General features: G+C 46.9%; 1 protein-coding gene across 1 annotated transcript in view; it reads left to right on the forward strand.

Annotated features, from left to right (window-relative positions):
* The first annotated feature begins 3,245 nt into the window (after positions 1-3,245).
* The window catches only part of LOC144785385 (uncharacterized), a 41,037-nt gene continuing 23,054 nt past the window's right edge, over positions 3,246-21,228 (forward strand). The window contains exon 1 of the mRNA XM_078664332.1: positions 3,246-3,391. Coding sequence (XP_078520458.1) covers positions 3,282-3,391 — 110 coding nt within the window. The 5' untranslated portion in view covers positions 3,246-3,281. The remainder of the gene's footprint in view (positions 3,392-21,228) is intronic.

Raw genomic sequence — 21,228 nt, forward strand, 5'->3', positions numbered from 1 at the left:
CCGCCGAGAGGCCCACGAGGCGTGTGTCGAGCCCCGGGCCTAGAGAAAAGGAAAGAGGTGACTGGAGCCCACCCACACCTCTCCAGCCTGCCGTGGCCCGCCCTGCCGTGGCAGTGCCCTAAGAAGACAGAGAAGCCATCGCAGTGCCCACCCGCGGAAGAACAGGCCCGTCGGCGGAAGGTGAGCCCCGGACTGTAAAGCACCAAAAGCGGAGCCCACCCGCTATAGGTTATAGACACTAACTGTGCCCCCTGAAGTGAGAGCAGCACCAGCTATGCCCAATTAATCATGCAAGGCCAGCGGAGCCCACTCGCGGCCTGCTTGCAGCGTCCCCGCCGCACAGCGTGTGGTAAGTGCGGAGGCGGGCGAACAACTTCAAAGGATGGCGACCGCAGCGTGATGAGAACTGCCGATCTCCCAGACAATCAAAATGGAGCCTACCCGCAAAGCGCCAATAAACCCCCACCCCGCGCAGCGTATGATGTACAAGGCTGCAGCGGCGGGGTGGGGAAGCTAGAAAACCAGCGCCCGGCCCGCAGCCGGTAAAAGAAGCTCCAGCCGCCCCCGCCTGCAGCGCCGTGAGCAGATCACTAAAGTGCCTGAACCAACACTTTTCTACCGCCACGCAGCACGAGAAATAGGAGTCTGCTGCGGCGGTGGGGGAACAAGTGAAGAAAACTGCGAGGCCCCAGCACAGATGGAAAGTGGCCGTAGCAAACAGACTCTCCACCCAGAGAAGCGAGGCCCGCAGCGAGCGTAGAGCTGCCAGGGACAGTGTGAACACTGTGGGAGTAATCACAGCCCATCAGGCTTCAATCACAGAAGCCAAAGTGCATGAACGCTGCCGAGTAGGTGAGTGAGACTAGCTGCACCCAACGGAGGTGCACAGAGGAAAAGGAGATAAATATATATAAAAACACTCACTGAACCCAGGAAGGCTGTCCCACGAGCAGCAACCATCGGTGAAAGTGCCCTGTCCGTTATGAGTGTGAGTATGAAGCCTGCAGCGTCGTGAACCGGCCGAGGTTTGAAAGCCGAGAAATAAAGGATACAGAGCCATCTAGTGGCCATTTTGAGTAACTGCGCCCCCAACATGTAGGAATTGAGCAAATGATGGCAGAGTGAGAGGCTCCAACGAATGAAAGGACATGTAACCTATTCAGGCCAGATCTGCTCCAGGTACCAAGGAACAGCTTGCAGCATCCCTGAACACCTTTGTTCGAGTGACGCCCAGAGACGGATAGAGAACCACCTGCTGGCAGGTGGCTACTCCCAAGAAGAGAGGAACGCGCCACAAAGAACAAGGAAGGTTTGCAGCAAAAGACTACGAAGGGCAGCAACCTGCCTGCAGTCACGTCCAAAGTAGTATACAAGCCATCACACCGCCGAGGAAGATAAAAGGTAATGGCGTAGGAGCGCGCCAGAAGCACAAAAGAGTGCAAAGAAAACCCCAAGAACGCACCAGGAAGTGCGAAAGTGCATGACGCAACTGCGCAGCAGTGCAGACCGCACTAGCCCAAAGCAGCAAGACACAAGGAAGATACTGTGAAGGAAAGAAAATGGTTGCGCAGACAACCCGCAGCGGTGAGGATCCAACGCAGAAGCAACATGACCACTCAGCCTGGTCACCAAGCATGAAGACGGCCAGCCAGATGGCCGCACCAAGAAGTCGACCAGCCAGATGGTCGCACGAGAAGCCTACCTGTCAGTGATCGGCAGAGGGGACCAGCACGAGGTCCAAGAAGTTCAGACAAGGCGCGGTCCGAGGACATGGACCCACGAACTTCAACCCCATAATTAATGAAAGCAAGAACTATACTGCCTGCGGCTTGCAAGCAGCCAAAGAGACTCGTTTTGAAAGCACAAGTCCAATGGTACATTTCTTTGTTTTATTTCCCCCACAGGTTTTTGGACTTTTTCTGTTTAGTTTAATTTTTAACCAATTTGGGGCGGAATGTAATGCCCAGCATAAGTCAGCATTCTAGTACTGAGCCTGTAACTACACTGAACACCGACCCACCACTGATGTCACTGGTCAGGTGACACAGCTTGAATAAAAGAGGCTGAGCCTACGTGCTCTGGGCCAGTTGCACCATACCTCCAGAGTGTCCTGTGTCTGCGTGTGACTGATTGCCAGCATGAGGGCCTAGGGCCCATCACAAACTTTACAGCCACGACTATGGAACAGTCTTGTACCAAAATATGGTATATTGCTGAGGAAATGTGTCGAGAAGGCCAAGGAAATTCAAATAAACCGGGCAAGCAGCTGATGAGCACACATTAGAAAATAATTCAGATGTGCTTGATTTAATAATCTTTCTCTGAAAGAGCCCCAGTCTGCCTGTGTAAAGGCCTCTCTGCGTGTGTGTTTGTGTGTGGGGGGCTCGCTGTGTGTGTGTGTGGGTCTGTGTGTGTGTATGGGTGTGTGTTTTTGTGTGGTGTTTGCGAGAGATTAAGCTATTGGCATTGTAAATGACAATGCCATTTATTTAACTGTTTTCAAAACCAACACATAAATAAAAATGTTGTCATTTACAATGCTTGTTCTCCTCTCTCGTAAAGTTCTCTGCATAGCAGTGACGTATCAAAGCTGCTCTTGTTACTAAAACAAGCAATGGATTTGGGCCAACTTGCGTTCAGCTGGGTAGTAGAAGCTCCGGGGTACTATGCATTGGAGCCTCACACCTTTGGGCCCCGGTGTCACTGCACCCACTGTGGTAATAACTTGTGGAGCATGAAGAATTGATGTTTGCAGAGTTGTAATTCTATAAATGAAACGGCGCATTTATCCGGACGTGCTGTAATTGCATAACTGGGACAGGCATCTTACGAGACCTGTTAATCATGCCACAAACTGCTACATAATTACCAACAGGGCGTGGAACTTAAATGCCGTAGGATTCGTCACAAGTTATTTCACTTCTTCAGTTCCTCTGCTCTTAATTTTACAGTTTGCGTTATACCAAAGCATAAAGACATGTCGTAGAAAAGTCCAATAAAAAATACAAATACATGAAGTAAAAGGAGGCAAGTCTTATTTCAAATGACCCTAAATGTCTTGAGGTGTTTCTCGAGTCGGAGAAATTCTCGAATTTCTCGCATAAATATCCCTGAAGATCCTCAGGACGAATACAAAATGTTCTCATGTTCCAAAGGAAGCCACGCCCTTTTCTCTACACTTCCGACCAACAGTGAGCAGAGGCGAGTATGCGAGGCTGTGACGTGCATTTCATCCTGGGGAGCACCTGCCCGAGCATCGCCTCACATCTGGCTGTGAATATATGTTAGCCACCATGGTCACTGTGGCTCTCACAAGTCGTGAAGCAACAGCTGTCGGTCAGATTTTGACATCCGAGTTTGTGAGCAGAGGGGGAGCAGAAATTCTACAAAGGTAAGCAAACGGAAGGCAGAGACAGTTGATATAGGGAGGGATATACCAAACGCTTGTGCATCAAGAATACAAGTAATAATCTTAACTTAATTAAAAACGTAGTAAAATCTATTCGCCAAGATGCCATTTTTACAGTCATTGAAGCTTAACTTACCACCATGTAATGTGTTGTAGTATGTCACAATGTGGTGCAGTGCGTTAGTGAGATGTGCATCGTTTGAAAAAAAATTTAGTCTCACATGTTTTTCGAAGCATCTATGGTAATCATAACTGCTGAAAGGAGTTTTTTCTTTCAATTAATTTCTATTTGTATATGAAATACATTTTAGAGAGAGTGGAGCAGTGACTTAAATGGACTGAAAAAGGTGATACTCTATAAAAGGAATGCGCCAAAGAAGTGAAACAAGGAATCCTTTGCAAGAGGCGTGTCCTATTTAATTACAGGCATGTCCGAAAACATTCGAACCTGAATCCTGTGGTTGAGATATACTGCATCCAACTTGTATCTGAATGGATCTGTATACACTCTCTTACTGCATCCAAAAATATCACAGGGCAACGAGCACATAAAACTAAAACAAGCCGGACCTATGGGCTTTGGTAATGCTTGCTAGAGTTGATTTGCATTCAATATCACATAAATGAATAACAACAATTTTGATTATTGTGATTAATACGTTTTGAGAGTGTTTAAATTCGGAGTAGATGGAATTCTGTAAAAAAACAATTGAAAATCTGAGATTGTGAATTAAACATTACGGTCTGGGGGGTAACCTTCTTAGTGTGTCGATCACTCTTCTTCTCCCCTTCACATCACTTTCCTCTGCAATCTGTCCATTAGCGCTGGTATTTACACTCTTCTTCGACCACATTACTCTGTGTAAAGTCCCTCCATCTTCATGTCTCACAATCTTTCACCGCCTTTTGACTTTTTCCTTCTGCATGTACTTTCATTAGTTTCCTCCCCTCCTCTATCACTCAGACACACACACATACACAGTTACCCACACACCCTTGGCTTTGTAAATACTGCACGATCAATATTTCAACAGCTGAGAACCACTAACACCTTCACACACTTTCCCCTGGTAGGTGATGGATATTTCTAGCACCGAATCCTCAACTTGTGAATACTCCCTGGAGCCAGATTGGATCTAGAGAATCTTTTCCGCAATTCCCTCGTACACTGGTAGGTGGTGTCATGCGGCTCTACATCGACTCTATCCTGCCCCAAAAGTGGCGCCAAATACGCTATAATCATCACCTCTGGTCGCTGACGTCAGTTTCTGTCTTTCCACACCTTCCAACTTAGAAACAGACCATACTCCCTCACTCTTCCGTTTTGACGAAAAAAGATTCTAATAAAAAATGTATACAGTGTGCAAGGGACATGTAATCTCTTAAAACATCAGGGTTTAAACCTTGTAATAATAATAATAATAATAAGACCATTTCTTAAGCGCCTGGTTACACCTATGACGGTGTGTCCCCGCGCTGAAAAACTACTGCTCCCAGATGAAGCTAGAACCAGGTCACACTAAAGTCCTAGAATGTATCAGGGTACTATTTACTTGGGAAAAAGATAAGTTTTTAGGTTTTGTCTGAATCTTGTTTCGGAGGGCTCCATTCGAAGGTTCAAGGGGAGGCTATTCCAGTGTTTGCTAGCCAAGAAACGGAAGGAGCTACCTCCCATTCTGGACCTGTGAACGCGGGGAAGTTTAAATAACATCACTCCAGCGGATCTAAGATTTCGAGTAGGACGATGGATGATAAGGAGTCTTTGCAGGTAGTTTGGGCCTTTTCCCTGGGCAATACGATGAGCCATACATAGGGCCAGATGTAGGTAAAACTTATTTACCGATTCTTAATTACCGAATTTTACCGATTCGGTAATTAAGAATCGGTAAATAAGAATGGGGGGTATGTAGGAACATCCAGATGTTCCATTTACCGAATCGGTAAATATCTGTATTTACCGATTCGGTAAATACCGACCGGTAATGCTCCATTAATTCCTATGGGCTTTGAAGCCCATAGGAATGAATGGGGCATTACCGGTCGGTATTTACCGAATCGGTAAATACCGATTTTGACAAGGGTGCAGGGGGTGTCACTTTGACACCCTCTAGCACCCCCAAAAAAGGTTCGGGGGCCGTGTGGCTGGCATACCTGCCCTAAGGGCAGGTCTGCCTGTCACATGGCACAGGTGTGCATGCACACATGTGCATGCACACCTCAATCGGTATTTTACCATCAAATTGATTTTGATGGTAAAATACCGATTTTGTAGTGCTTGTGGGACTCAGAAGAGTCCCACCTACATCTCAATTTTACCGATTCTGGAAAAATACCGGTCGGTAAATTTACCGACCGGTATATTTACAGAATCGGTAAAATTACCGATTTGCCCTGTTTCCTTGCCCCTACATCTCAAATGCCAAATACCGGTCGGTAACGGCCGAATTCGGCCGTTACCGACCGGTATTTGGCTACCTACATCTGGCCCATAGTGCCTTAAATTTAATACGCTCCACAATGGGGAGCCAATGAAGTTTACGCAATGCCGTTGTACCGGATGCCCTGCGTGGAAGTTTCAGTACCAGGCGGGCAGCGGCATTTTGGACACACTGAAGTTGCTGAATGTTTTTTTTACTCAGGCCAAGGAAAAGGGCGTTGCCATAATCCAGATGTGGCGTGACTAGGGCGTGGATAAGTTTCTTCCTGGCACCAAAGGGGAGCAGGTCGAGGACTTTGCGGTGGGTCTTTAATATTCCAAAGCATTTTCCAGTGACTTTGCTAATTTGTTGCTTGAAGGAAAGCTCCGCATCAATCATGATTCCCAAGTTTCTTACAACCTCTGCTGAGCGGGGGATTGGCCCTAATTCCGTCGGCCACCAGTCCTGCGACCAGGTGGAGAGAGACTTACCGACCACTAGCAGCTCGGTTTTATCGCCATTTAGGCGAAGGCAGTTGTTGTTCATCCACCCAGAAACTGCCCGCATACAATTGGAGAAATTAATGGCTTCCTCAGGCTGGTTATTAGCAAGTTGAATTATTAATTGGGTATCGTCAGCGTATGTGACGATATCCACACCATAGGATTCCACAATATGTGCCAAAGGCTCCATATATATATTAAACAGCGTGGGGCTCAAACTTGAGCCTTGTGGAACCCCATGCCTCAACTTGCGAGGAGATGACTTATAAGGAGGGCAATGTACCTGAAAACTCCTGTTTTTCAAAAAGGATCCTATCCATTCCAGGGCTGGGCCCTCTATTCCCATGTCTGAGAGGCGCGACAGCAGCGTTGAGTGCAGCACGGTGTCAAATGCTGCACTGAGGTCTAATAACACCAACGCTGCTGTCTGCCCTCCATCAACAAGTTGTCTCAGGCGTTCTGTGGAAAAGAGGACCGCGGATTCAGTTGAATATCCTGCTCTGAAACCTGACTGGGTTGAGTGGAGGCAAGAGTTCTCTTCGATGAATTGCATAAGTTGCTTATTCACAACCTTCTCCACAACTTTCCCACAGAAGGGGAGGAGGGATATCGGACGGAGGTTTTGCAGTGGAGAGATGTGAACGTTCGCTTTCTTTTTCAGGGGTATGACCTGTGCGGTTTTCCAGACCTCCAGCACATGGCATTCCTGAAAAGAGAGAGCGATAAGCTGTTCCATCTGCTCGATCATGCCATCAAGGACTCCCATACATCGATTAGGGGAAATTACATCCAGAGGGGATCCAGAATGTATTCCTCTCATAATAGGAAGCAGGTCATATCTCTTAGGGACTGAGAAGCTTGTCAACTGGGGCTTGGTATCGGGAACATTTCTCACTATTGAGTGAGGGTCATGTGGGCTGTCTGTGAAGGTAGCGTGTATTAAGTCTACTTTTTTCACAAAAAAGTCCGCAATCTCCTCACATAGCTCATTAGAGTATGTGTCTTGAGCCTCAAGTCTAGTGGGAACCGTGAGCTCTTTATATATAGAAAAAAGTTCCTTAGTAGGATTTTTTGCAGTTTCAATACGTTCTTTGAAATGGACACCTTTGGCTGCTCTAATAAGTTTGTGATAAATTTTTAATTCCTTTTTATATTTTGACTTGTCCTCTGGATCATAGTTTTTTCTCCATCCTCGTTCAATGGTTTTGCATTTGGCCTTAGCTTCCTTAAGTTCTTTGGAGAACCATGGAGCCGTTTGAGTCTTTCTGACAGGGGGTTTAAATGTCCATGGTGCTACTGTGTCCAGAGCCCTGGACATCCATTTTTCATAGTCTTCCCAAGCCTTAAGCAGGGTGTCGTTAGACGGAGGAAGTTCTCTACCAAGGGCAGATTTAAACTTTTCCTCTGTAAAGTTCTTCCAGTCTCTGCGTTTCACGTGTTTAGAATTGGGCACATTAGAATTAATCACGCTGCATTCTTGTAGAACATTTTGCACCTCAAAGGGGATGACAAAATGATCGGACCATGTGATCTGCAACGGAGTATTCATTTTGAGGTCTTCCCAGTTAGCAAACACAGGGTCCAAAAGATGGCCAAGTTGATGAGATGGAGATAATGATTGCAGTGTAAGTGACAGTGACTTCAAGACCTCTACCACGGCCTGTGCCTCTCTACATTTAACATCTTCAAAATGAAAATTAAGGTCTCCCAAAATAAGAAATTTCTTATGTCGGAGTGCATGTTGCGTTATTAGTTCTATCAGCTGAGTGGCAAATTGTGAAGACTTACCCGGGGGTCTGTATACTAGAAGTCCATGGATGTTACTTTTAGGGCTAGTCTTTATCGCAAAAAAACCACTCTCACTGTTCGGCAGAGTAGCTTTCTCTAGGGTACAGTGTATGTCGCTCTTATGCACTATAGCCAGTCCACCTCCTATCTGTTTTTCTCGATCGATTCTGAGCAGGCTATATCCTACCGGGACCGCCTCCAAGATTTCTGGAGTCGAGGCTGTATCAAGCCACGTCTCGGTTAAAAAGAGTACATCGAGATCCCCATCTAACACAAGATCATGTATCTCTGATCTGTGTTTTTTGAGGGATCTACAATTAAGTAGTGACATTTTTAAGGCCTTCCCTGTTGGCTTGCCATCCTTTCCCTTCTTGATCGTAAAATGGCAGGACGCACAGTGCATCGTGGGAGAGTCTACTGACATAGTGTGGCAGCAACTCTCTTTAGCCTTGGGGCGTATGGCAAGCAAATCATTAGCGGTGTACCTAATGTGTGGCCTATTATTTATGGCAATCGGGGTGGGATGGACAGGGGTTCTGGCCCCGTGCCCCGGACAGCCGCGGACGGGCGCAGACGGGCTTGCCTTTGGCGCGCCTTCGGCGCGCCGCCGGCGCGCCCGCTGCGCGGACGGGAAGGTGTCATCCATATATCCAGTGGGGGAGGAGAGGAGCGTCCTAACAACTGGATCGCTACCCTCTTCCTTCCTACCTCCCCAAGATGGCGACCGTTCTAACCTGCCGGCGTCAGGCCTAAAATCGGCTGCACCGGTCAGGCAAAGTCCTCGGGGGTCCTCGGGCCAATGTAAATCTTGCCGCGAGGAATAGTCTGTGTCAGCAGCTAAAAACGGGCTGATTAAAATATATACACAATTTTAAAATTATTGCTGCAAACAATTCAATTTGAACAGGTAATTGCCAGAAAAGAAAGGGATAGTGAGGAGAGCCCCGGCTTTTCGCCTCAGGGGTGAGTAGTAGTAATCTAAGGTCGCGCAGGAGGGCGTGAATTAAATAACTTTGCACTCGGGTAGCGTGCAACAACTGGACCGCTACCCTCTTCCTTCCTACCTCCCCAAGATGGCGACCGTTCTAACCTGCCGGCGTCAGCCCTAAAATCGGCTGCACCGGTCAGGCAAAGTCCTCGGGGGTCCTCGGGCCAATGTAAATCTTGCCGCGAGGAATAGTCTGTGTCAGCAGCTAAAAACGGGCTGATTAAAATATATAAACAATTTTAAAATTATTGCTGCAAACAAGCATGTCTCAAACAAAGCCATGTAAGCCATGTCTCAAACAAACGTCAGTGACTGACCCTCGCCGGCTATCTTCCCGGTTCCTAGGGACCCTACATGACTCCAAGGCCCAGATGTAGGTAAATCTGATTTACCGACTCTAGAATACTGAATTTTACAGATTCGGTATTCTAGATTCGGTAAATCAGATGTAGGTAAAAATTCGGTAATTTTTACCGAATCTGTAATATTCGGTAATTACCGATTCGGTAATTACCGAATCGGTATTTGCCATTGATTCCTATGGGCCTTGAAGCCCATAGGATTCAATAGCAAATACCGATTCGGTAATTACCGAATCTGTAAAATTACCAAATTTACAAGGGGGACAGGGTGTCACTTTAACACCCTGTTGCACCCCTGTTTCTGACTTGTGTGTAGATTCGGTAATTCAGATGTAGGTAAAAATTCGGTAATTTTTACCGAATCTGTAATATTCGGTAATTACCGATTCGGTAATTACCGAATCGGTATTTGCCATTGATTCCTATGGGCCTTGAAGCCCATAGGATTCAATAGCAAATACCGATTCGGTAATTACCGAATCGGTAAAATTACCGAATTTACAAGGGGGACAGGGTGTCACTTTGACACCCTGTTGCACCCCTGTTTCTGACTTGTGTGCCATGTGACACACAGACATGCCCTTAGGGCATGTCTGTGTGCCACATGGCACAGGTGTACATGCACAGATGTGCATGTACACAGGGATTCGTTATTTACCATGCAATTGTATTACATGGTAAATACCGAATCCTGAAAGGCCTGTAGCACTGGTCAAAGTGCTACCTACATCTGAAAATACAGATTCGGTAATTTTACCGGTTGGTAATGTTACCGAATCAGTAAAATTTACATAATCGGTAAATTTACAGATTCTGTAATTTTACCAATTCTGTAAATTTACCGATTCTGTAAAATTACCGAATCTGCATGTTTTTTGAGCCCCTAAATACCAATGTCCAAATACCGGTCGGAAACGGCCGAAAATCTGTATTTTCGGCCGTTTCCGACCGGTATTGGGCTACCTACATCTGGCCCCAAGTCTTTTGAAGGCTGTTCCAGGATGAAACCAAAAGTGATACAGGAATGTGAAACCAAACTCTAACTCTTGGAACATTGTCAGAAAGCAAAGAAAAAAAAGGTTACCAATGAAATTTGAGGCACAGTCCTGTTGGTGCTCTCGAGTTCATTACTGCAACAGATTGTCTTTGCACTTCAGGTCTTAGGGCAGAGGTCTTCAAACTTTTTGATAACGAGTCCCCCTAGTCCAACTATTTTAGGCATAAGGACCCCCTTCTGACAAAAAATTCTAAAACCTTGTATTCTTCATCATCAACAATATCGCCAACTATAAATGCCCCCAATTCCTACAACAAATAATTTTTACTGTGAAAACATCTCTCCTCATTACACCTCCCCTGGGGAGGCACCTGTTTTTGAAGCTCCCCAGGTTTACGTGATTTTGTGAATATGGGGTAGCATCAAAATCCATGGGTGTTGTGTAAGAACCCCACACAAAGCCCATGGAACACCTCCTTGATGCAGAGTATTTCAAAGCAGGGTCTTGCGCTGCTATGTCTTACTCAATTTCTATGAGGCCATGCAAAGCCATGCAAGGTAACTTTGCACGGCCTCATAAGTATGGTTGAGAGGCTTGCGCCACTGGAGTGTCAACAAAAAAAAAAGGATGCTCTGGCGATGCAAGCCTGTCATAAATAAGCCCCAAAATATTCTGGGCCTTACTTATGAAGGCTTGTCACACTTTTTTGCCACCATAGCGTCACTTTTTGTGACACTGTGGCAACGTAAATAATGCACCACGTTGTGCCATATTTACAAAGTGACACTTCTAAGCAGATGTGTCACTTTGTCAAGGCCTGCGCTACATTATACCTGTGTCAGGTATAATGTTTGCAGAGTGGGTGTTTCCCCGCAATAAAGGGTCATAGAAGTGACAGTGAAATCTATGAGATTTCACTCTGACACCTCTAAGACACTACTGTGTCAATATCCTACACCTGGCTCACGTCAGGTATGAGACTTATGCAGGCCCTTTGACATGGGGCTTGCCCCATGTGAAAGGACACATTGCTAAAGTTGTGTCTGTTTTCATACACACCCCAGCAAAGTGTCACTTTTGCCCCCACAGACACTTTAGAAATACTGAGGTATCTGTAATTCCATACGATATGGTGCACCGTACAATAAATGCGGCACATCCATTGTCGCAAGGAGGGCACAGTGAAAACTGTTGCATCGCTGTTTTGTCACCGAAATGCAACAATTTTCATAAAAGAGGTATGTTTTTGGGGTCATTCATCATCAGGTATCTACATAAAAACACTAAGGGCTGGCCAAATACAGCTGAAATTAAAAGCAAGCACTTCCCTGTCCAGTTGTTAACGCTTTGCACTTCCACTCAGAAACCCAAATCTGTATCACAAAGCTTGGAGTGATTTGATTAATTAAAGACAGAACTGCTCCCAAGTATTCCTTACACTTTTACATTTGCATTTCATTCAGAGAAGCAGCTGATAAGGATCTAAATTAGCATCCGGGAGGGCTGTCTCTTTACAAAAGGAAAGTACACATTTTGAATTGCAGGGACAAGTGAAGCTGGGGAATGTGCGATCCCCTTGCCAGGACTCCAGGGCATCACTGGGGGTCGCGCCCCACAGATTGAAGACCTCTGTCTTAGGGCTAGTCCAAGTAAAAAAACAAGCATTGGCACAGCAAATAGGTCTCGCCTTTGGGACCTTTTGAGTGTTATTACCAATTACATTGCATTAGCCATTAAAGACATCAAAGTTTGTGGTAAATTAATGGTGGGAAATATAAATATTATGCTGTTGAAAAAAGCCATTGATTAAATGAATATGCAAGCACTGAAAGTAATTTTACACGTTGCTGGTCTTATGGAAAATAATAACGATCAGATCAGTTCTCCTATTGCAGCACATAGTGTTTTCAGATTGCTAAGTTTATGCTCCTGACAAGTGCCACGTTTTTCATTGTTATGTGAATTCACATTAACCACACCAGCGGCTTGGTAACTGCAGATCAACAACTAAATAACATCCTGAAGCATGAAATAATGTAGGAAAATTCCAGCAAAGACATTAAGAGACCACCAGAAAAATGTTTATTCTTTACAAGCATTTAAATTGGCTCTTATTTCAAGTTCCGGTTAAAAGAGCTCTGGCATAGAATAGACATCACACAATTGTCATAACACCTCATGCACTATAGCCCACAATTCAGGCAGGACAACCAGCACCTTCCCAAGCAGAATGCTTCAATAATAGTTACATGCAGGGCCAGCACTCTGGCGGTGCGACCGGTGCCACCGCACCGGGCACTGACTTCGGGTGGGGGCGCAATATATTATGGTTTTAAAAGCACCTGCTGCTGTATTCTTGGCCTCCAGCAATTTTCAGGCAACAATAAAAATGTCAAGATAACTCCATTAATTAAAGTTTGTAGGAGAGTGGGGTCTGCAATCCTATGGTCACCCCAGATTTTAGCTTTTTGCTTCACTGGTTTACGACTTTCCCTGGCTGTGGGCCTGCTAATCAGACCCACAGCCCAGCTGTTCTCTCTCTAAAGTGACAACCATGTACTTTAGGTGCATTTACCAATTGTTACTGGGCCACCTTATCAGTCCCTGTACAGTGTACCTTAGGTGCCCAGGGCATAGGTGTACCCAGGGCCTACCAGGGGCTGAAGCATGTATTATGCCACCCCTGGCTGGCCATCTAAAACTGACACAACTGGCTGCACGACAGCTGGGGCAAGGTGGCGTAATCCCCCTTTGCTATAGATATAGTATACCTATATCTAACCCTAAAATGGACACATATCCTCCTATCAGTCACTCCTATGGCAGGCCTTATCAATCCTGAAGGCAGAGTGCTTTGAATTATGTGAGATGGTGCTCTGGCATGAGCTGAGCCCGTCTGCAGCTTGCGGAAGCAAGTCCTAATAGCTGTTCCATGATAACGCTATACCATATACTCTTAAGTGCATTATCAACCTCGCGGTTAAATGCTAACTCTGGTATAATATTATCAAAACATGTCGAGTAAGGTGTCATACGAATTGGAATACTACCCCCTCGCCAATTCTGGCGACGGGGGTAGCATTCCACCCTTCTAGAGGGACACGACATGTATGTAACTGAGAACCCCGGTTAAAGTTAACTCGAGCCTTGGCATCACAAAATGGATGATGCCACCACAAACACAAGTCTGACCTCCTGCTGCTGGGAGTCCTTCCAGCGAGGGAGGCTTGGACAAAGGGTTTCCTGCCTTGGGAGGTGCTAGCACCACCCCAGACAGGATTTTGTGTATTGGGTAGGACAGGCCTGAAAGGAATGAGACATGTCTGGGGCACACAAGGTGTCCTGTGCATACACCGGTTCAAACCAGTGCTGGGGCATCCCTGCCCCAGCTCTGGCACGAAAACCGGACAAAGGATAGGGGGTGTAACCACCCCCCTTCCTGGTCCCACCCAGGGGAGGGACCTAGTCGTAGTGCAGCCCCCTTTAGGAGAATAAAGGTAGGAGCTGGTCCCATTCCAGTTTAGATTAATCCTGAACTGAAACTCTACAAGAAGAAACTCTGGACTTCGACTTTCTACACAGAAGACTGAAGAAATCTCCCTTGTGGGCAAGGAGTGTCCACCCTGCACAAGCAGGCACCATCAAGCGTCCAGCGGCTTCACTTTGTCGTCTTCCCTCGAGGATCCAGACTTTAGAGCCCGACGAGACCTGGATTCCCAGACCTCCCCGACCTCAACTCACATCTGCAGTACAGCTGAGATCCGTGGGTGCGACGAGACACGTGGGACCGGCCATCTTGAAAGAAACTGCACTTCGCTTCCAGCACGACTCCCGAGGTAAACTCGACCAAGTGCTTTGGGGATTGAGAAGCCCCAGTCCCGAGCAGCTCCTGCACTGAAGATCAGCCCTACAGCATCCACGAGATCTGCGTGGGGCCCTTCTGCCTGTTTGCTGCTCGACGCGTTGTCTGGTCACTTGACGGCTGGCTAGTGGCCTCCTAGACGACGAACTTTGAAACCTTCACTGCTGGTCTGGTTGCTCCAGACTGGCCCTTGCTCCCTTCCAAAAGAGGAGCATCCCGGACCCTCCTGGTCAGCGAGAGCCTGCATGGGACAGCTCGTGCCTCCATCCTGGTCATCGAAGACACCTCCTGGTCCACGTGGCTGCAGAGACAAGCGTCCACTCTTCACCTGATCGCAACAACAGCATCTGGTTCCTTCCTGGTTCCACACCGGTCACTGGCTAGTGACTTTGAACACTGTCCCCTCTGCTTTCAGGTCCTCTTCTTCACTGATCCACCCTTGGATCGCACCGGACATCTTCCTCCTGGTCGCCTGCAGCATCTTTTCCTCCAGGCTCCATAGACTTCAATGTTAGAACCCGACACACTTTGACACCTATGCACCCGCAGCCCTTGGGTGAGGTAACGAGAGCATTTCGGTGCTCAAGGGTAGTTTAACTGTCCTAGTGTCCAGTTCCACAGTCGTTTTAGTCCTACCTAGTCAGGATTGTCCGTACTCACCTTTTTCTTGAACAGTACTGTCCATAGACGTTGTTACGCATCTCGCGTGTGAGTTCACACTCTGCACATGCGTCCCGTGGGCCTCCTATTACTTACCTAAGGTGAAGATAGCGTAGTCCTAGCGAACCTCCTGCCTCTGGACAGCTCCATTCTTTCTATCGACTTTCACTTTCCACTTACTTAGTATATGGTTTGTCGTGCCCCTAGGGCACCATTGTAATTTGTGCAACTTATACGTATTTTTCCTAAGAGATTGTCATGTGCTTAACCCTCTGACCTCATAAAGAGTTCAGAGGTGTTTGTTATTAATAAATATATTGTTTATTTTCATAACAACCTGTGTGGTGTCCTTTCATCTGGTATTCAAGGGGTTATATTGTGGTAAAACAGCTGGCTTCACATGCCAAAAGAGTTTAGCCTAAGACTGCTTTGTCCATGCTACCATTAGGATAGCTGGTCTATAAGGTTGACTTACAACCAATCACCATAAGGGTTGTTTGGACTGATACAAGGGGATCACTAGAACTAGTGAGCATCATATATCAGGCCAATTTCTCACATTGGTGTGCAGCGGTTGGCATTTGAGCTTGCTGTTGTTTTTACCCAATATAATCTTGAAATATCATTTGAAAGATCACATAAGGTACTATAGGTACATATAACAAGCTTAGAAATACTCTGAGTTCTACTGAACCAGCTGTTGTAGTAGAAAGGAACTAGCACACCCTGACTACAACTCTTATCAAGGGATCAGTAGGAAAACCCATAGTGTAGGTAGGTGCATCACTAACACCTCACTAGAAAGCATGTCTACCCATGGAGAGTCTTCAGAGACTCCCCTAGTGGTTAGTGACCCTCCACATGTCCTTTCCAGATATGCAGCTCTCAGTTTCCAGGAGATGAGACAATTGTGTACCTCCAGGAAATTGAAACAGGATTCTAACCCTACCACTCCTTTTCTGTTAGGTCTCTTAGAGACATATGATGCTAGAAAGGCCTCTAACCCAGGCCCCTCTAATCCAGATGGGAGCATGCCCCCCTTAGAAGGTACTCGTGGTGATCCAGACCTCCCTGAAACAGAGAATGTAGATGAGGAGGAGGAGGAGGAGGAACCATCTGAGGATGAGGCAGACAATAGGCAACCTTTAGTCAGCAGACTTAAAAGGCCCAACTTAGACCTACATAGGGAAGGAACTGGGGGACCCCCAGTGCTGACCCTTAGCAGGCCTAACTTTGGGGTTAGGAGAGATAGATCTCCTTCTAGGGACTCCAATAGATCTGTGCACTCTCATGCATCTGCTCAGAGGAGGATGACTTCCCCTCAGAGGAGAGAGCATGAAGCAAAGATGAAGGAAGCTAATCTGAGGATCCAAAGGGAAGAACTTGCCCGTGCCAAAGAGAAGCTTGCCTTTGCTAGAGCGCAACAGTTGAGTGGGTTAGCACCCACTGGTGGCAGCAATATCCCTAAGGATAAAGACAGGAGTTTTGATAATAGATACCTGAGTAAAATAGTGCCCTCCTATAAGACAGGAGATGATATCCACAAGTGGATAACTGCTCTGGAGAGGGCCTGCAAAGTACAGCAGGTACCCCAGAGTCAGTTGGCAGCTATTTTGTGGCTCTCCTTTGAAGGTAAAGGTAGATATAAGCTCCTCACTGTTAGAGATGAGGATGCTAATGATTACCAAGTCTTGAAAACTGCACTGATTGATGGGTTTGGCTTAACAACTGAACAGTACAGGTTGATGTTCAGAGACACCCAGAAAACTCAGGCTCAAGATTGGACTGACTTTGTTGATTGTGCCACTAAGGCTTTGGAAGGCTGGTTACTGGGTAGTAAAGTTACTGATTACACAGGATTGTATAATCTAATTATGAGAGAGCAAATCGTAAATAATTGTCAGAACCAGTTGTTGCATCAGCACTTGATTGACTCAGATCTGACCTCTCCCCAAGAATTGGGAAAGAAGGCAGGCAGATGGGTCAGGACAAGGGTCAAGCAGCAGAACCAGAACCAGGGTGGTGGCCAGAAGAAAGCAGACCAGAAGGGTAATGAGAATAAGCAAAATGACCAGAAGTCTTCAACAGGGCCCCAACAACCTAAGGAGGGTGGGTCCCAAAACTCCCAAAAGAAGAAGAATGATGGTCCTAAGAAACCATGGTGCCAATACTGTAAAAGTAAAACTCACTGGTTTAGTGAGTGCACCAAGAAAGGCCAAACTCCTACCACTACTGCCCCTAAGACACTTGCACCCCCTAGTACAGTTAGTAGTGATAGTGTACCTCCCAAGGCTATAGTTGGGTTAACCCTGGGAACTGAGGTGGGTTCTGACTTAGTCAGAATACCTACTCAGGCAGTTCTTGTTTGTACTGGGGACATGGATATGACCCCTACTGTAAGTCCTAGTGCTCTGGGCAAATACAGGCAAACGCCTTTGATTAATGGAAAGATGGCTCAGGCCTACAGGGACACATGTGCCAGTGTCACTATGGTGACACCAACATTTGTGAACCCTGACCAGATCATGCTAGGTTCAGATTACCTAGTGACCAATGCTAGCAATGTCACTACCAATCACAGTATGGCAGTTGTTAATTTCTCCTGGGGAGGGGTAACTGGCCTCAAAAGGGTTGTAGTTAGTTCAGACCTCCCAGTAGATTGTCTTTTGGGCAATGATTTGGAATCCTCACTGTGGTCAGATGTGGAGTACAGGACTCATGTAGAAATGCTAGGTCTCTCCTCACATCCTTGCTGTGACTAGGTCACAGGCAAAGAAATGCCCAGCTGAACAAGTGCTGGATCCTGGAAGAATGGACCAGACACTAACCAAGAGAAAGAGCAGTAGGGGTAAGGCTGAGCCTTCCCCCCTGCCTCAGGTTGAGGATCAGCCCTCTCAGGAGGCTGACCCAAAGACCCCAGAAGGAACTGTCCTAGAAGAGCTTGAACCTGAAGAGGTTGAGTTTCCTGGGACAGGGGGACCTTCCAGGGCAGACTTGAGGCAGGCCCAGTTAGACTGTTCCTCCCTTGAACCCCTCAGACAGCAGGCTGCTGCTGAGGCTGCAGGGAATGCTACAGGTGCCCATAAGGTATATTGGGATGATGGACTCCTATACTCTGAGGCAAGAGACCCCAAGCCTGGTGCGGACCAATGGACCCCCCAACAGCATCTGGGCACAGATTTATACTGGTGGTAGTGGATCATGCCACCAGGTATCCAGAAGCTATTCCCCTTAGGACCACTACAGCTCCTGTTGTGGCCAGGGCCCTGCTTGGAGTTTTCTCCAGAGTGGGGTTTCCTAAGGAGGTTGTCTTTGACAGAGGTGCAAACTTCATGTCAGGATACTTGACTGCAATGTGGAAGGAATGTGGTGTAAATTATAAATTTACCATACCCTATCACCCACAGTGCAATGGGCTTGTTGAGAGATTCAACAAGACCCTCAAAGGGATGATAAAAGGGTTACCTGAAAAGCTTAGGCGAAGATGGGACATCCTTTTACCCCGCCTCCTGTTTGCTTACAGAGAGGTCCCACAGAAGGGGGTTGGCTACAGCCCTTTTGAGCTTCTGTTTGGGCATCCTGTAAGAGGACCACTATGTCTTGTGAAGGAAGGATGGGAGTTACCTCTCAAAAAGCCTAAACTTGACCAAGTGGACTATGTACTTGGTCTCAGCTCCAGGATGGCAGAGTACATGGAGAAGGCATCCAAAAACCTTGAGGCCAGCCAAGAACTTAAAAAAGCTTGGCATGACCAAAAGGCTGTCCTAACTGTGTATCATGCAGGACAGAAGGTGTGGTTGTTGGAGCCGGTGGCCCCAGCAGCTCTCCAAGACAAATGGTCTTGACCCCATACCATCATTGAGCAAAAGGGAGAGGTCACCTACTTGGTGGACATGGGAACTCCCAGGAGCCCCCACAGGGTACTTCATGTAAACAGGCTCAAGGCATTTGTCCATAGGGAGGACATGGGCTTGCTCATGGCCACAGATGAGGGGCAGGAGGAAGAGAGTGACCCTCTCCCAGACCTGCTCACTCAGAACTCTGATGATGGGTCAGTAGATGGTGTAGTCTTTTCTGACAGCCTCTCTGAGCATCAACAAAAGGATTGTAAACAGGTTCTTCAATCCTTTAGACAAATGTTCTCACTGACCCCCAGTCAGACAAACTGGTGCACCCATGAGATGGACACTGGTGACAGTCTGCCTGTCAAGAGTAAAATCTACAGGCAACCTGACCACGTCAGGGACTGCATTAAGAAAGAAGTTCAAAAGATGTTGGAGTTGGGAATCATTGAACCCTCAGAGAGCCCTTGGGCTAGTCCTGTAGTTCTAGTGCCAAAACCTCACACCCAGGATGGTAAGAGTAGATGAGGTTTTGTGTAGACTACAGGGGTCTCAATGCTGTCACTAAGACAGATGCCCACCCAATACCTAGGACAGATGAACTTATAGACAAGTTGGCTTCTGCAACTTTCTTGAGTACATTTGACCTAACAGCTGGTTATTGGCAGATCAGGTTAGCTGGGGATGCCAAGGCCAAAACAGCATTTTCTACCCCAGGAGGTCATTACCAATTTGTGGCGATGCCCTTTGGTTTGAAAAATGCACCTGCCACTTTTCAAAGGTTGGTGAACCAAGTTTTCACTGGGTTGGATGATTTTGTGCAGCATATCTAGATGATATTTCTGTCTTTAGCTCCACCTGGGAAGATCACCTGATCCACCTGAGGAAAGTTTTGGAGGCCCTGCAAAAGGCAGGCCTCACTATCAAGGCCACTAAGTGCCAGATAGGGCAGAGTCAGGTTGTGTACCTGGGCCACCTTGTGGGTGGAGGCCAGGTTCAACCCTTGGAGAGCAAGATACAGGCCATAAAGGACTGGGCTCCTCCAACCACCCAGACACAGGTCAGAGCTTTCTTGGGCCTATCTGGTTACTATAGGAAGTTTGTCAAAAATTATGGGTCCATTACTTAATGACTTGACAAGCAAGAACATGCCAAAGAAAGTTCAGTGGACAGTTAGCTGTCAGAAGGCATTTGATGACCTAAAGCAGGCCATGTGTACTGCACCTATTCTCAAGAGTCCTGACTACTCCAAAACCTTCATTGTCCAAACAGATGAATCTGAGTTGGGTGTGGGAGCTGTTCTATCTCAACGGAATATTGATGGTCATGACCAGCCCATTGCTTTTATAAGCAGAAGGCTGACCCCTAGAGAGAAACGTTGGTCAGCTATTGAGAGGGAGGCCTGTGCTGTGGTTTGGGCACTGAAGAAGTTGAGGCCCTACTTGTTTGGAACTCACTTCAAGATTCAGACCAACCATAAGCCCCTCTTATGGCTAAATCAGATGAAGGGTGAAACCCCCAAACTTCTTGAATTTGAATTTAAAAAGCCTATATAGCGCATCATACACCGTTACGGTTTCTTGGCGCTTTTGACGGCATGCAGAGCAGACAGGGAAAGATCATTAGTGTGGAAAGGCCTGAGCAAACAAAAAGGTTTTCAGGCCCTTGCGAAAGAGGGAATATTGTTTTATCGCTCGGAGGTGGTCAGGCAGGGAGTTCCAGAATACAGGAGCCAAGATGGAGAAGTTGGAACCTCCCCATTTTTTCCTAGTGAAACGAGGGACCTGCAAAAGGGACCGATCGGACGAACGAAGATGTCTGACGGGAACATAATTAGTTAAAAGGGAAGAAATGAAAGCAGGGGCCGTTCCCTGTCGTGCCTGAAAGACCATGCACCCAATCTTGAAAATAGATCGTTGCCGGATAGGCAACCAGTGCAGTTCCTTCAACAATGGTGTAGAATGGTGGAACCGGGGAAGGCCATACACCAGCCGGGCTGCTTGGTTCTGCACAAGCTGGAGTTTGCGTAGACTATATGCCGGGATGCCGTTGTACAGGGCATTGGCATAGTCTAGCCGGGAGATGACCAAGGCAGACATAATAAGTTTAAGTGCCAAAGGGGAAAAGAACCGGGAGACAGTGCGGATAGTTCGGAGCATCAGAAAACAAGAGGAAACAACAGAACCAACCTGTGAATGAAGAGTGAGCTGGTTGTTAATTTTTATACCTAGTGTCTTAACCGTAGAAGAAGGAAGGGGAGGGGAACCAAGAGTGGGGGGCCAAAAAGAAGAGTTCCAGGGACTGGAGGAGCCACCAGTAAGCACCAATTCGGTTTTATCCGGATTAAGCTTCAAATGGTTGTGGCTCATCCAGTCCCTGATAAAAATCATAATAGATTG

Source organism: Lissotriton helveticus, chromosome 10 (genome assembly GCF_964261635.1).
Source record: "Lissotriton helveticus chromosome 10, aLisHel1.1, whole genome shotgun sequence".
NCBI lineage: Eukaryota > Metazoa > Chordata > Amphibia > Caudata > Salamandridae > Lissotriton > Lissotriton helveticus.